At 33.2% G+C, this 14627-nt stretch overlaps 2 protein-coding genes across 2 annotated transcripts; both read left to right on the top strand.

Annotated features, from left to right (window-relative positions):
• Positions 1 to 1855: 1855 nt before the first annotated feature.
• Positions 1856 to 5513, top strand: HELRODRAFT_176792 (hypothetical protein; the record flags this gene model as incomplete). The annotated part of the gene is made up of 10 exons (XM_009024131.1): positions 1856 to 1880; positions 2032 to 2154; positions 2341 to 2502; positions 2698 to 2742; positions 2858 to 2989; positions 3243 to 3443; positions 3627 to 3671; positions 3824 to 3952; positions 4035 to 4253; positions 4663 to 5513. 10 exons carry the CDS (start codon positions 1856 to 1858, stop codon positions 5511 to 5513), a joined length of 1932 nt encoding a protein of 643 aa, XP_009022379.1.
• Positions 5514 to 5664: 151 nt separating this feature from the next.
• On the top strand, positions 5665 to 13924 carry HELRODRAFT_176791 (hypothetical protein; the record flags this gene model as incomplete). The annotated part of the gene is made up of 12 exons (XM_009024130.1): positions 5665 to 5854; positions 5937 to 6288; positions 6944 to 7448; positions 7875 to 8036; positions 8366 to 8443; positions 9169 to 9564; positions 9805 to 9879; positions 10235 to 10387; positions 10657 to 10790; positions 11326 to 11407; positions 11736 to 11991; positions 13812 to 13924. The coding sequence occupies 12 exons, from the start codon at positions 5665 to 5667 to the stop codon at positions 13922 to 13924; spliced, it is 2496 nt and encodes an 831-aa protein (XP_009022378.1).
• Positions 13925 to 14627: the final 703 nt, after the last annotated feature.

The raw sequence follows: 14627 nt of genomic DNA, 5'->3' as shown, positions 1-14627 counted from the left end.
ATTTATTTTACTTATTTTATAATATAAAATTTTTATTCTTTTTTTATTTAGTGTTTGGCAACAGCATAGGAGAAGAGACAAATGGCAACATTTCAGAAAGTTCTATCTTTGATAGGATGTTCACATTTCAACCATTTTCACAGACTAGCACCACACCTCAGATTCATAATGTCCATCCCACAGTTTCTAGTCAAGGTCAATGCTTTGCATTCTGTGAAGGACACACTTCATTCACAATTTGCCCTCCTATGAATTTTTTTGATGTAATAAATAATTACAGATGTGATTATTCAAGTTTTCATTTAAGGTAAATTAAGTTTACAAACTTTTTTTATTTCATCATTTAAATTTGAAAACTTCTTTCATCATTTGAACAAAACAGTTCCTCAAATGAATCAAAAGAAAATGCAAAGGTAACTTGCGTTCCAATCAGACGAAAGAATGAAGTTGAACCAAAAGTACAGATTTTAAACATTTCTCAATTGTTGTTTCACATAAATTCCGAACATGGCAAATCACACCATTGTGTTGTTGTCCTTTATTATGCTCGATGGTGTTTCTTCAGTGCTTTGATTGCCCCTCACTACAATGCCTTAGCTAGAGCTTTTCCAGATCTTGATGTAGTTGCCATTGAGGCCTACAGTTTCAGCAAGTTTGTATAATTAAATATTTTCTTTCTCTTTCACTTTCTCACTTTTTCTCATTTTCATCTTTCTGCATAGTGACATAACATTTTTATCAGTCTCTGTATTTTATTTTTCTATTTCTTTACTTAATGTTTGCTCATAAAATTGATTGCTTGTTTTTTTTAAAAAGTTTCAACTCCAGATTTGGAATATATGCTGTGCCCACAGTTTTGGTCTACCATAGTGGAAAATCTTTTTCGAGATTCACTGACTCAAATAGGTCACTGGCATCCCTGATGGCTTACTTATCTAATAACACTGGTTTGCCTTTCTCATATTTCTTATTTAAAACTTAATTTTCATAACTTTTAAAAACAAACATTACAATTATTCTATTTCATTCTTTTAGAAATTCAAAATTGTTTTCACCTAATTCAAACTCAAGGATTAGAACCAAACATGAGTGTAACAGTGGAGGCTAGGGACATGCTGGGACCTGTATCGTCTGTACTAGTTCGGGCAAATTATTATGAATGGCTTGGTTGGACATTTGTCTTGCTGGTGGCTTTAATAAAACTCTTCAACACGAACAGAGGTGTGGCTGTACTGAACTCTTTCATTGATCTGGTTAATCAAAGGCCTAGGCAACTTCATATTGACTGATTATTATTTTGTATAAAAGGATTGGTTTAATTTTAATTTTATTTTGCTATATCATTTTCCGTATACTGTGTGAATATTTTTGATTAATGAATTAATGAACTTGTATTAACTAATGTATATATATATATATATATATATATACATATATATATATATATATATATATATATATATATATATATATATATATGCTTTTGACAAACGAATTGTACAAATGTTTCTTCTAGTTTGCTAAGTTCGTACTAGCCGTGTATATATATATATATATATATATATATATATATATATATATATATATATATATATAGAAAGATATCTAGAGAGAAAGAAGTGAATGTGATAAATGATTGAATATTGAAAATACTCTCAATTCTAACAGTTAGTTTTTCTAAATGTATGAGTTTGGTTTGAAAATAAAAAGCATTCTCCAAAAGATCTTAACGTTATTCAATATCTTCGGCTTGCTTATCAACCATGAAACTATAAACAAAACATCATATGTTTACTTATAAAAAATTATTTATTATATTTTGATTAATATTAAATAATTTTTAAAATAAAATAAAATGACTGCCTTGTCTGACAAGACAGGTTACTTCAAAACATTTTCTGAATTCATTTTTATTTTTAAAAAATTAGAAAAAAACAACTTTTTTTAAAATTCATTTTTTATAAAAAATAAAATCCTTATTTATTTTATAATGCTATAATAGCATTTTATAATTTTTTCATCAACTTACAGTTTTGCAGCTTGTAAAAACCGTTTGTGAGGATTTAAAGTTGAATATAAAGCCAGCAGAATTAGAAGAAGTTGATGCCAAATTAATTTACACTTGCTTCTCAAGACTTTGTGATTTAAAAAAAGGTAGAAATCTTCATCTTTAAATTTTTTTTTACTTTAATTTTTAATACTTTTCATAAATAAGTCAATACTTTACTTAATTTGCCTTTTAAATTTCGAATTAAATTGTAATTTAAAGTTAAATGCAAAAGTATTTTAAACATAGTTTCATTATTTTTTTTAGATTCAATAACTTTTATTTTTTGGCAGATTCAGAAAAGCAGAGTGGAAAATCACTAGTGGAACATGTGTTGGATAACTTCTCCAGCTTCCTAGACCTCAGCCTCTGCCACATCACCCCTGACGCCCTGTTGAACCACGACAAACTTGCTATTAAAAATTTATTCGAATTGTTTCACGAAACTATTTTATGTAAATATTCTTTTCTATTAATTAGTGAAATAGTAATAAACTATCAAATTAACTAGGTAGTAAATAAAAAAAACTGTATAGAATTAAGTAACAGATTCAGTCTAGTCATTCTTATAATATCGGTTAACTAGTTTTGAAATTGAAAAACGTTTATTCATTATATTTGGTTAATCTTTTTTTTTAATAATTTTTCAGTACAGAAAAAGGAACAGGGGAAAGAAGATGAATGCAATGATTCAGGTCACTATGACGATATCTGTTATCATTGTTCAATGATTACACCTCATAATTTCTTCAATTTAATTTTAATTAAATATAATATTAATTTTGATCAGTTAATTGATTCCACCGACAGAAACCCTGGTCCTGTTGAATCACTTACTCTCAACTCTGAAAATGAAGAAAATTGTAAAATCTATCAGACAAATCAACTCCTCACTATTCTATACAATATTCCACTCTGTCTGCCCTACCTATTTCGATCAGGGTTAACTTGCCCTCTTGTAATAATTATAACAACAGCAACAACAACAACAACAATAATAATAATAAAATCTGCTTTATCAATTTTTTTCTACTAATAACCTTCATTCTGTTAATAGTTGTGAGAATTTTATTGTGAAATTAACAAATAAGGAATCGTGATGTAACAAATACATGATATAAAAACTATTTTTTTTTTTTGAGAAATCGTTTTTTTTTCAAATAAAATAAATAATATTTTTTAAAACAAACAACAGTACCAACTGGTGCACCGATCGAAGATAACGATGACGATGATGAAGAAGAAGAAAAAGAGCTAATTGCCTACAGGCAGCTTTTGAAAACTCTATCCTACGCAATTGACACACCATTAGATCATATAAAACCAGATATGCTGGTATCACATGACTGCCACTCTATCACTAAACTTATTGAAGTTATTGTGGGTATGATGGAAGGTGGTGTTTATCATACTTATTTATTTAATTATTAATCTATTAATTATTTAATTAATTTATTTAATTATTAATTAATTAATTTATTTATTATTAAGTAATTAGGCCAAACTTTAGTTATAGTTCCATGCTGAGATTTATATTATATAATAATGATTATAATGTTATTAATGCTTTAAATATCAGGTATTTTCCTGGCCAATAATGATAAGTTGTCCAAAATAGATCAAGGTTTCTTTTTGGATGTTGGTGAATGAATGAATGAATGAATGAATGAATGAATGAATGAATGAATGAATGAATGAATGAATGAATAAGCGAACGAATGAATGAATAAGCGAACGAATTAATAAAATAAAAAATGAACAAACAAACATACTCAGAGCTTGTAGACACGACGAACTATTTATTAAAAACATGCGGACTAACGTATAGAGTAAAGAAAGTATCCCATATCAGTGATAGAATATTTGTGGCTATCTTTGAAATTTTCACCAAACAAGTTTTACAAGGTCTCTTTTTGAGATTATTTTAATTACTATCGTTACCTGTCGTTCAGTTCAATCACTATCACTAAATTCTATCTCGTTATAGATGTTAACAGGAATGCTGATACAACGGAGGAAAAATCTAGAAACGTTCAGATAGTCATCGATGTATTATCGAATGACGTCGTCTGCACGTCGCTATCGCACATCACTGGTTGTGACGTCATTGACGGAAACCGGATGTCTATCAGGAATCTTCTTGAGATATTTTACGAATTGATAACATGCTTCAATGATAAAATTGTCGAGGAGAATATTGAACGTAGTTGGTTCATTCCTTGTTTTTGTGCGTGTTTGTGCATTTGTGATGAATTGGCGTGTTTATCCGTTTATAAGTATGTGCGATGTGTCGTAACCATTTGACACATTGAATTCAATTTTGATAAAATCTTTATTGTAATGAGACACCAAAGTGATTTTAAACTTGAAATTTGTGTGTAGAATATTCTGTATATGTAGATGTATCATTGTAGGCAACAGGTGCTGAGTTATAGATTGAAACAACATATTTAAACGACAAACATACAAAAATTTCTTGCAAACATTAAATATACACACAATCATTAAAATCTTGCGGTAAAAACGCTTCCACTTATAAAAAAAAGTTACGAATTTGACCGACAGGCGAGTTTTTAACGCTCGCCAATTCTGAATTTTTGTTAAATTTATTGCAGTGGCGAATGGAGAGAAGTGTGACGGGGCGGACGATGATAAGAGCGTCATACATGAGTACATCGACAAGCTAGGCGTTTTTAATGGCGATGGTGATTATGATGGCAAGCAAAATGATGGGGGTGCTTATCTTCGAGCAGCCGAGACTTATGAAGATGAATGTGAAGATGACGGAGATGATGATGGCTGTAGCTTTGGTGAGAAGATAGAGACAAGAGACGAAGATGATTTTGATAGGCGAGGTAATGGTCCCATCAAAGAAAACAGTTCTAAAAGTATGATTGTCAACAAACAGTCAAAAAAATTTCCCATGGCTACAATGCTGAAGAATTATTTTGGCTGCAATCAGGCGAAATCAGAGAAGAAATCAACAGTGGCAAAAGACTTGCTAAACCTTAAGGCATCATTAAAAGCGTCAACACCGTGTCGTTATTCGAACGTTCCAACTGGAAAGTTGTCGCCCAACAGCAAACGATTTAAAAACATCTCAGTTGGCAGGGAGAAGTCTTCAAAAAAATTTATTCAGTCGCAAAAGAGTGAGAAGATGAAACACGATACGTTAGATGATCGTTCTAGAAAGGTTGGCCATCCAGCGTCATCACCACAACGGCATGATTCGTTAAAAGTTGAAATGTTGAGTGGCCACAAGAAGCGCGGTCCAAACAATCTGGTGATGGTCGATGATAAGAAAGACGACGATGATGAAGATGATGAAAATGATGATGGTGATGATGATATCGTTGCAAACTGTGAGAAGAAGCTGGCAGCCATCCAGGCACTGTGCGACGATGGTGGTGGTAGCAACGACGACGTTTGTAGAATCTGCAAGCGACATTTCAAAGTTGGCTTCTAATTTATTTTTTTTTTATAAAATAAAATTTCCTTCCTAAGTTTGTAATAATCAGATTACCATAATTATTAAAATTGGTGTAATTTGTTTATTTGCCATGCCATTTCAAAAAACAAATTGAAAACTGTTTCGTGTACGGCAGGAAGCATCGAAAATGAAGCAGAAAGTAACATCATCAAACGCCCGGCTTTCGAGAACCAAGGCATCTTCAGCATCAACAAAGACTGCAGTTGCAGCAACAGCAGCAGACGTAGTGGCGGCAGCAACGACAGCGAATAAAAATGGTGCCACGTGTCCAGATTGTCTCATGATACTTGTCAAACTTGCCAATGATGAGAAAGATGGTACGCTTTAAATGTTGTAAAAAATTGATTATTAATATAACGATGATGACAACCGGCACGAACTAAACTTGACACATTTCAGTAAGCACGAAAGTGGCCAAGTGTAAGTTGCGCGAATGCATGAAAATGTTCAACGAGTACGCCAAGAACGATCACAGCAACCGAAGCGACAACAATTATTATTACGCTGCTGCTACTACTGCTGCTGCTGATGTCGATGATGCTGCTGGTGTGGCTGCTGCTGCTGCCGACACTGATGATGTGGATTGTGTGGCCGCTTGCAAAAGCTCAGATGGAAGTGATAGAAAGGGGAATTGTACGTCATCTTCATCGTCGTCATCATCGTTGCCACTACCGAAAGCATCTGGAGTAATGGCTCCACCTTGCAAGACTTCTCACTCCAACTCTAAAGATGATCAGATGAGTCGCCCACAGTTCGTTTTGTGGTTGTTGTTGCTACTGTTGTTGACACTGGTTTGTTTGCAGATGTTGTTCTTGTTGTTTTTATCTCACCGTATAAGGTATATATTGCTGGTAAACGCTGATGATAAAATCAATTGTTGAACTTTATTCGATCTATTCCATTTAATTAGTTGAAAAATGCGATCAAAAATAAACATGAAAATGAAGGGAAGAAGAAAAAAGTCAAACTCAACACAGATGAATTAATTTAAAATGAAATTGAGCTTACATAACTGACGGGTCATTTTTCGCCCATAACGAAACTAATGTCATAAAATTTTAGCGGAAATTTTCTTTTTATTATTATTATTATTATTATTATTGGTTTTATGTTTTAGAAGTAGTAATAGTAGTAGTAGTAGCAGTAGTAGTAGTAGTAGTTGTTGTTGTTGTGATTGTTGCTAATGTTTTTGTTTCTTATTTTTGATAGTACCAGGTGCAAATATTTTGTTACAATTCATTGTTGTCGGTGGCAATAATTTTAATTTAATTTCGTTTCGTCGGTGTAGTCTACGAGGAATTGTGTTCGTTCAGTTGATGCTCCACTCCTTCCAAATCCCAAACTGCCTCTTTTATGTCTCTTTTATTATCTCTAAACGTTTTTTTCGATCATTTTAAATTCAACAGCGCTGTCAAAATGTCGCAAAAGAACTCCAACCTCAACGACACTAAAACACAACAACTGCAGCCGCAACAACGTCAACAACATAAAAAGTCGCAAAAATGCTGCATCTACAACGACGCCAGACAGCAACAGCAACAAGAGCCACCACCACTTATACAGGAACAGCAGCAGCAACTACCACAAGATCAGTTGCAGCAAACACCGCAACAACAACCTCAGGAGCAGCAAGAAATTGAACCGCCACAACAACCACAAAATAAAGAATCACAACCACTTCCACAGAAACATCGTCATCGACATCATGGTCATCAGCAACATCAGCAACAACCTTATAAACACAACCAAAACAAACTTGACGACAAAAAAATTTGTGAAATTTTACTGAAAGAAAAATTAAAAAAGTTATTGCAAGATGAATCATGCAGACACGAGATGGCCTTACCCAAAAATAATGACCTCGATGGAGTCGTTGATGATCAAGTCTGCAGAACCAGGTCAAACATTAAAGTAGGTCACCGTACGATGTTCGTGATGGCGATGAGATGATGACGTCATCGTAATGTTGACGACGACGACGACACTCACACTTGTAGTAATGACGAGATGATGTTAAATGGCAATGATGACTATGCGATTGCAGGTGATGTTTTATGAATGATACTCACATGTAAAATTTTTGTTTGCTTTTGTATCTGTGTGTGTGTGTGTGTGTGTGTGTGTGTGTGTGTGTGTGTGTGTGTGTGTGTCTGTGTGTGTATGTGTTGTGTATAATTATGTATTAGTCAAAACCAACAATGAACGCATTATATATACACTACACAATATCCACTTTGGAAGAGAGAGAGAGAGAGAGAGAGAGAGAGAGAGAGAGAGAGAGAGAATAACCTTTAAGTATAATTTTTATTTAATGAGATGATGATGATGATGATAAAGAAGAAGTTGATGATGATGAAAATGAGGATGAAGAAGAAGAAGTTGATGATGATGAAGATGAGGATGAAGAAGAAGAAGTTGATGATGATGAAGATGAGGATGAAGAAGAAGAAGTTGATGATGATGAAGATGAGTGAATGCTTCAACGATGATTATGCCGGTGTTAGTTCTAAATTATGGTGATAGTGAGTAGTAGTAATGCTACGAAATATTTCTTTAACATTTTTAAAAAATTTTTAAATTGGAAAAAACAATTCACTTGGCATCTTCAGCATGATCATGTTTCATCATCATTCTGCCATCATGATCATTTTTCAAGTGTGCTTAAATGAATTTTACAAGCCGGATAACCATTTCATTTTATGTTCGAGTTTCCAAGTGCTGGATTTTGAGGATGTATCTTTGAGAATTTTTTCAAAATTTTTTTTTTAAATATTTGAAACTGATATATTCAAATTTAAATGAAAAATTAACTATTTAAAATATTTAAGAAAGTGAATGATCTGCTGGCGAACTCGGTTGAAACATCTGTTGGTGCACCGACACCAGAGTTAATGAAGAGATTGCAGGTTTTTTGATTACCATGGTTTATTTCAACTCCTTACTGAGCGTTTCTCTTTAGTTTTTGTTTGTACGTTATTGTTAGTGTTGTTGCTACCAATAATTTGTTAACTGTTGTTACATTAGCTAATATTGTTTCTGAATCAATTTTTTGGTTATTTATATATAAAATTATTACCGCACTTTATATTCGTTTGTATATTATATTATTATGTTATTTATAGAACGAATTTTTCCTTCAAAATTAATATCTTCAGGAGATGGAGTACTGCAAATGTATATTGAAGAAGCACGGACTCACTAGAAAGACAAAGAAATTTCGTTGTAGACATTTTGTTTCATAGTTTGTTTTCATTGTTGTATATCTATTCCGTGCATGTGTACGTGCGTGCGTGTATGTGTGTGTGTCTGTGTGTGTTTATATTGTTATTTTATTGTAGTAATGTACATGATTTAGCAGTTAAATGTTTTAAAAATAATTTAACTTTTTTTCAGCAACGTCATCCTTATCATCGCTTTGTTCTAAGAAATCATTGTCAAAAACGCTTGCTGCTCGTCGCTGCAGTTGTTGCGCCACATCATTATCATCATCGTCGTCGGCATCATCATCATCATTTCCTTCGTGTTCGTCATCATTATCTTCATCGTTTTGCAAAGGAATGAAGAAGAAGAAGAAGATGAGGAGGATGGTTGGAGGTTAATTAAAAATTTTTGAAATATCAATTCCTTCCAGAAATATCTCATATACGTGTATGATGTTTCTCTCAAGTTTAACTTCACGGTTGGCATGCTTGCTTGCCGCTGTGTCATTATAGATGCTGATATCGTGAATGATGATGACGACGATGATGATGACGGCGATGAACGAAACATGACAGATCCTCTCATAAGAAATGATTCGTCGACATGTTGTGGCGCGGCGGGGCGACAGCCAACCATGTATGAGGTCTCAAGGAAGTGTCGAATGCTGACCAAACCACAACCTTTCCAGTATCTTTCCCAATTCTCAAAACAACCACAACCTCGCCAACTACAGCACCCACGACCAAAGCAACGAAAACAGCAAAGCCGGATGCAAAAATTTAATTGCTTAAATCACCGCCCGAAAATTTGTTTGCCAGACAAAAAAGTTTGTCGTTGTTGTTCTTTGTTTTGTTTGGTTATCTTTGTTCTCGTTGTACTATTGTTGTGTTGTTGTTATTTATCATTATTTATCATAGTTGTTATGCACATATGCATTAGTTGTTATTTTGTTACAAATTCATCTGTGCTGTTGCTTTGATTAGCTGACGTTAATATGATTGCTGACATGAATAATAATGTAATGTGAAATAGTAGGATTTTTTAATGTCACCAATATTGATGTCAGGTCCTTGACAACTATTGCAAACATCAAAAGAAGATTGACATCAAGTTGAAAGACATCAAGAAGGACACCGAAATAGTTAGTTGAGAATTTTAAACTTTGTGAGGTTTTTTTTATTTCTGTTCATGAATGTGTGTAGCCCTTCTAACGAGATTGATTTAACGGTTCATCTATCCGTTCATAATTTTATCCACTTATTATCTATTCATCCATCCACCTTTTTATTTATTCATTCATGCATTCATTCATGCATTCATTCATGCATTCATTCATGCATTATTTCATTCATTCATTCATTCATTCATGCATGCATTCATTCATTCATTCATTCATGCATTCATTCATTCATTCATTCATTCATTCATTCATTCATTCATTCATTCATTTATTCATTTATTCATTCTTTCATGCACATTCAATCACTCAATAAAAGAAAGCAATGCGCGCCAGCAAGCAAGATCAGTTGCATTGGCGGGAGATGGAGCGAGACGAGAAGATTAACAAAATACGGAAGGACAGACGTCTGAATCAGTTGCGTCGTCATCAGCTGGCAGCAGCTGTTAAGGAGAGATCGAGAGAAGAGAGAGTGAGGGAAAATGATGATAAGAATGATGGTGGTGGTGATGAAGATGGTTGTTAGGCAGATGAAAAAAAAGATGCTGTTAATGATGTTGGAATGATTGGCAGACGGTTTCATTATGAAGATGGTAATGATAATGAAGACATTCCTTAATATGTCTTTGTCATGTTTCATCGTCGTCATCATCATTTGTAACCAATCATCTTTGTCACTAGCATCACCATCTTCGTTATCATCTTCGTCATCATCTTCGTCATCATCTTTTCAATTATCAGCGCATGGTGGATTTGTGCAGAAGTGCAGAGATGGATAGAAAAGAGAGAGAGAAAGATGAACGAATGAAGAGGAAAGAGATGAAGACGGCACAAGCCAAGAAACAAGCTGATCAGATTGAGTGCATCGAGAACTAGTGGGTCTTCATTCATTCCTTTTTTGCGTTCTTTCATTCTATCATTTGTTTATTTGTTCGTTCGTTCGATCGTTCATTCGTTTGTTCACTTTTTCACTTTTTTTTCATTCCTTCATTTGTTGCTCGTTCGTACATTCTTGACCTAGCGACAAACTGAATTACCGAGTTGATATTCTAATTAATGCATGTGTTGTTCATTTCGTTGGTTACTGAATTTATTCAAGTGTGTTTTAGTTTAGGGTATTTACTATTCAACCAGTAAATCAATGAATGAGTGAATGAATGAGTGAATGAATGAATGATGAATAAATGAATGAATGAATGAATGAATGAATGAATGAATGAATGAATGAATGAATGAATGAATGAATGAATGAATGAATGAATAACTTGATTAGTCAATAATGAATGAATTGGTCAATTAGTAATTAAATAAGTATCCGATCAAAGAATGGACTGACGTATGGATGTTAAATGAATGAAGACACTGATGAATGAATGAATGAATGCATGAGTGAATCAATGCACCAACTAGCTACAGAAATCAATACGCCATACTGTTGGAGGAGATGGACAAGAGGAAGAACTCACCTTCCAACAAAATCCAACAAGACAAGGTACTGATAAGTCCGAACGAATGTGTGTTTTTGCATGTACGTGCGTCCAAATGTTTGTTTTTGCATGTACGCTGATATGATATTTTTTGTACCTGTTTGTGTATGTTTGTTTATGTACGAAACTTAAATGAGTATAAATTTACACAGAGCTGTATTATGAAAAATTTTTTTAAATGTTTGTTTGGTTCATATTTGAGATTTTTTGTTTATATGTCTATAACTCGTTTTTTGTGTTGGCTTGGGTACTTGCATACGTTTGTGTATTAATTAATTTAATTAATTAATTGTGTCAATTAATTTTTTTCTCTCGTCTCCTCGCTCCAACCAGCTACTCCGAGAAATGAAGCAAGAGTTACGACGGGACGTCGAATGCCAGATGTATCAGCAGGAAGAAAAATTTCTGAGAAACAGCAGGAGGGCCCACTCGAGCGAGAATAAAGAAAAACCACGTCACTACCACACACACCATCATCGGACGAAGGCTTCAATAGCTGCCGGCGTCTCCTCATCAGACGCTGTGGCCGCTACTCTCGATTGCGGTGGCAAGTGTCGTACCACCAATCGACACGTTCTCGATAGGGAATGTTGTTTAAAGAAATATATGATTAAAACCTGCGACGATTGATTGGTTGGCTGGCTGGCCGATTGGTCGGCTGATTGGTCGGCTGTTTGGTTGGCTGTTTGGTTGGCTGGCTGGTTGATTGGTTGGCTGTTGGTTGAATGTTGTAGGATTGTAGATTTGATTAATCGATAGTTGATACGTTCGTTAATTTTTTCATTAATTGGCTGGTTAAGTGCAAAGTTGGTTTGTGATTGGCTGATCTTTGATTGATTAATTGCAGTTTGACTAGCTTATAAAATTCAACTTTTAACTTTGTTCTTAGAATTTAATCAAACAGCTTTTTGAATGATTTTCAAATAATTACAGTTCATAATATTTCAGTTTAACTCTCTGCTTTAAACGATTTGTTATTGAAAGGAAATCCATGATTACAGAACATTACACACATTACATTACATTACTTTACATTACATTACATTACGTTACATTACGTTACATTTTTATAGGTTCTATACTGCTAAGAGTACTTTAGTAAATTACAGTCTTATACTGATCCAAAGTATTTTACCATTGCGCTATTTGCAATATCTTACATTTATTGAAACTAATTAGTAATATGTAACTAGTGTAATTTGTAAACGATTGTAACATTAATTATTTTAATTATTTTTTGCGAATTTTTGCGAATCTATGTTTGTTATTATGTTAAATATCTTTGTTATTGTTATTATCATCGGTGCCAAATATGTAGTTAAATATTACAGACGTTTCCTTTTATTGGTTTTCGAGAACTAATACGTGAAGATATTATTGTGTATGTGTGTGTGTGTGTGTGTGTTTGTGTGTGTGTGTGTGTGTGTGTGTGTGTGTGTGTATGTATATGTATGTGTGTGTTGCAGTATATAAATGTGAGAATGTGATATTGAGACTTTTATTAATGTGAGAATGATAATAATCGCAATGAATACGAGATGATGACGATGGTAATGGTCGTCTAGCTGATTAATGAATATATGTTATTTTATTTACGGTTTTAAAATCTGTTAGTAATTGTATGTTATAAGTGTAGTTTTGGAAAATAAATTATTTATTGCATGAAAATTTAGCTTTCACTTGCAAAAGACAAAAAACCGAAAGATAGAATGTATGGGAAGGTGTTTTACAAGGAAAAATAAATCTCAAATGATGAAGATTACATTAAAAACGTTAGTAGCAACAACAATAGCATTAATGACAACAACAACAGTAAAAACAACAACAATAATAATGATAATGACATCAACTACAGCTAAAATAGCGCATATGATGTTGCCATTTTTAAGCGGCCATCACGTACTAGCACACATCCGTCATCTGACATAGTCAAAATTTGACGTATTAATCATAATTACAGTAGATGTTAGAATGTTCTCTTCTTTTTCTTCATCATCACTATCATTTAATTATATTTGTCATCATTATTTAATCATAAAAATAATAATTTTTTAATCATCGAAGCCATTATCATCGTCAGTATCATCATTCTCATCATCACATTCATCATCATCGTTCACTATTTTTCTGCCTACTTAATCTCTCTTCATGATTTTGTTCTAACGTTTTTTGTCTGTTGTAGACAGAGTTAAATGTTTGATTGGCAGGCTGATTGTTTGATTGAAGGACAGATTGGTTGGTTGATTGATTGAATGGTTAGTTGGTTGATTGGTTGGTTGAATTGTTGTCTGGCTGGCTAGTTAGTTAGTGAAAGAATTGTCGTTGCAAGAGTTTAACAAAAATTTTATAAATACATTTGATAGGATTAAGATCTTATTTCATCTTATTCACCACTACTAACAACAACAGCATACCACTACAACTACAATACCAATTACAACAACAACAAAAACACTCAAAATGGACATTGGAAATCTCAATGCTTACCCCACTTAGGCTGTTGGTGCATACACAAACCATGATGATGTATGCGACGTGCAGAATAAAGAGCTGTACTGTATGACATTTGGTACGGTCGAACCAGACAACAATGAATAATAAGCAACAACATTTAAACAAGACAACAACAGACAGTTTATACAAGCAACAACAACAATATCTAATACAAATTACACATACAAACGTCAACAACAATATCTGAAACAAATTATACATTTAAACAACAACAACAGACAGTTTATACAAGCAACAACAACAATATCTAATATAAATTACACATAAAAACGTCAACAACATTATCTGATACAAATTTTACATACAAACAACAACATCAATGTAACACTAAAAAATATTTTAAACTCTTAAACAAGTAAACAATACCAAACAATCAACAAATGCCAACATATTTAACGCACATACTTGGATTAAATAACACGAGAAACATTAGAAACAACGTCGATAAACGATAAAAACAACATGTTTTTATAGAACAACACACATACACCGCAGCATGCACACACAAACACGCACGCACACACACCACACACACACACACATACAACCAAACATTAAAAATAGGCGATCACACACACAAACAAACACACACATATTGATTTTTCTTTCTTCCACAAACAAAATCACTTTTATAAATATCGGTACGAAAACAGTTTAAAAAATATCAACAAACCTAGAAGACAAATAAACTAAGGCTTTGCAAACAACAAG

The sequence above is a fragment of the Helobdella robusta genome (assembly GCF_000326865.2).
Source record: "Helobdella robusta unplaced genomic scaffold HELROscaffold_39, whole genome shotgun sequence".
In the NCBI taxonomy this organism is placed as follows: Eukaryota; Metazoa; Annelida; class Clitellata; order Rhynchobdellida; family Glossiphoniidae; genus Helobdella; species Helobdella robusta.
The sequence above is the reverse complement of the archived record's forward strand: the minus strand, read 5'-3'. Positions and strand labels throughout refer to the sequence as shown.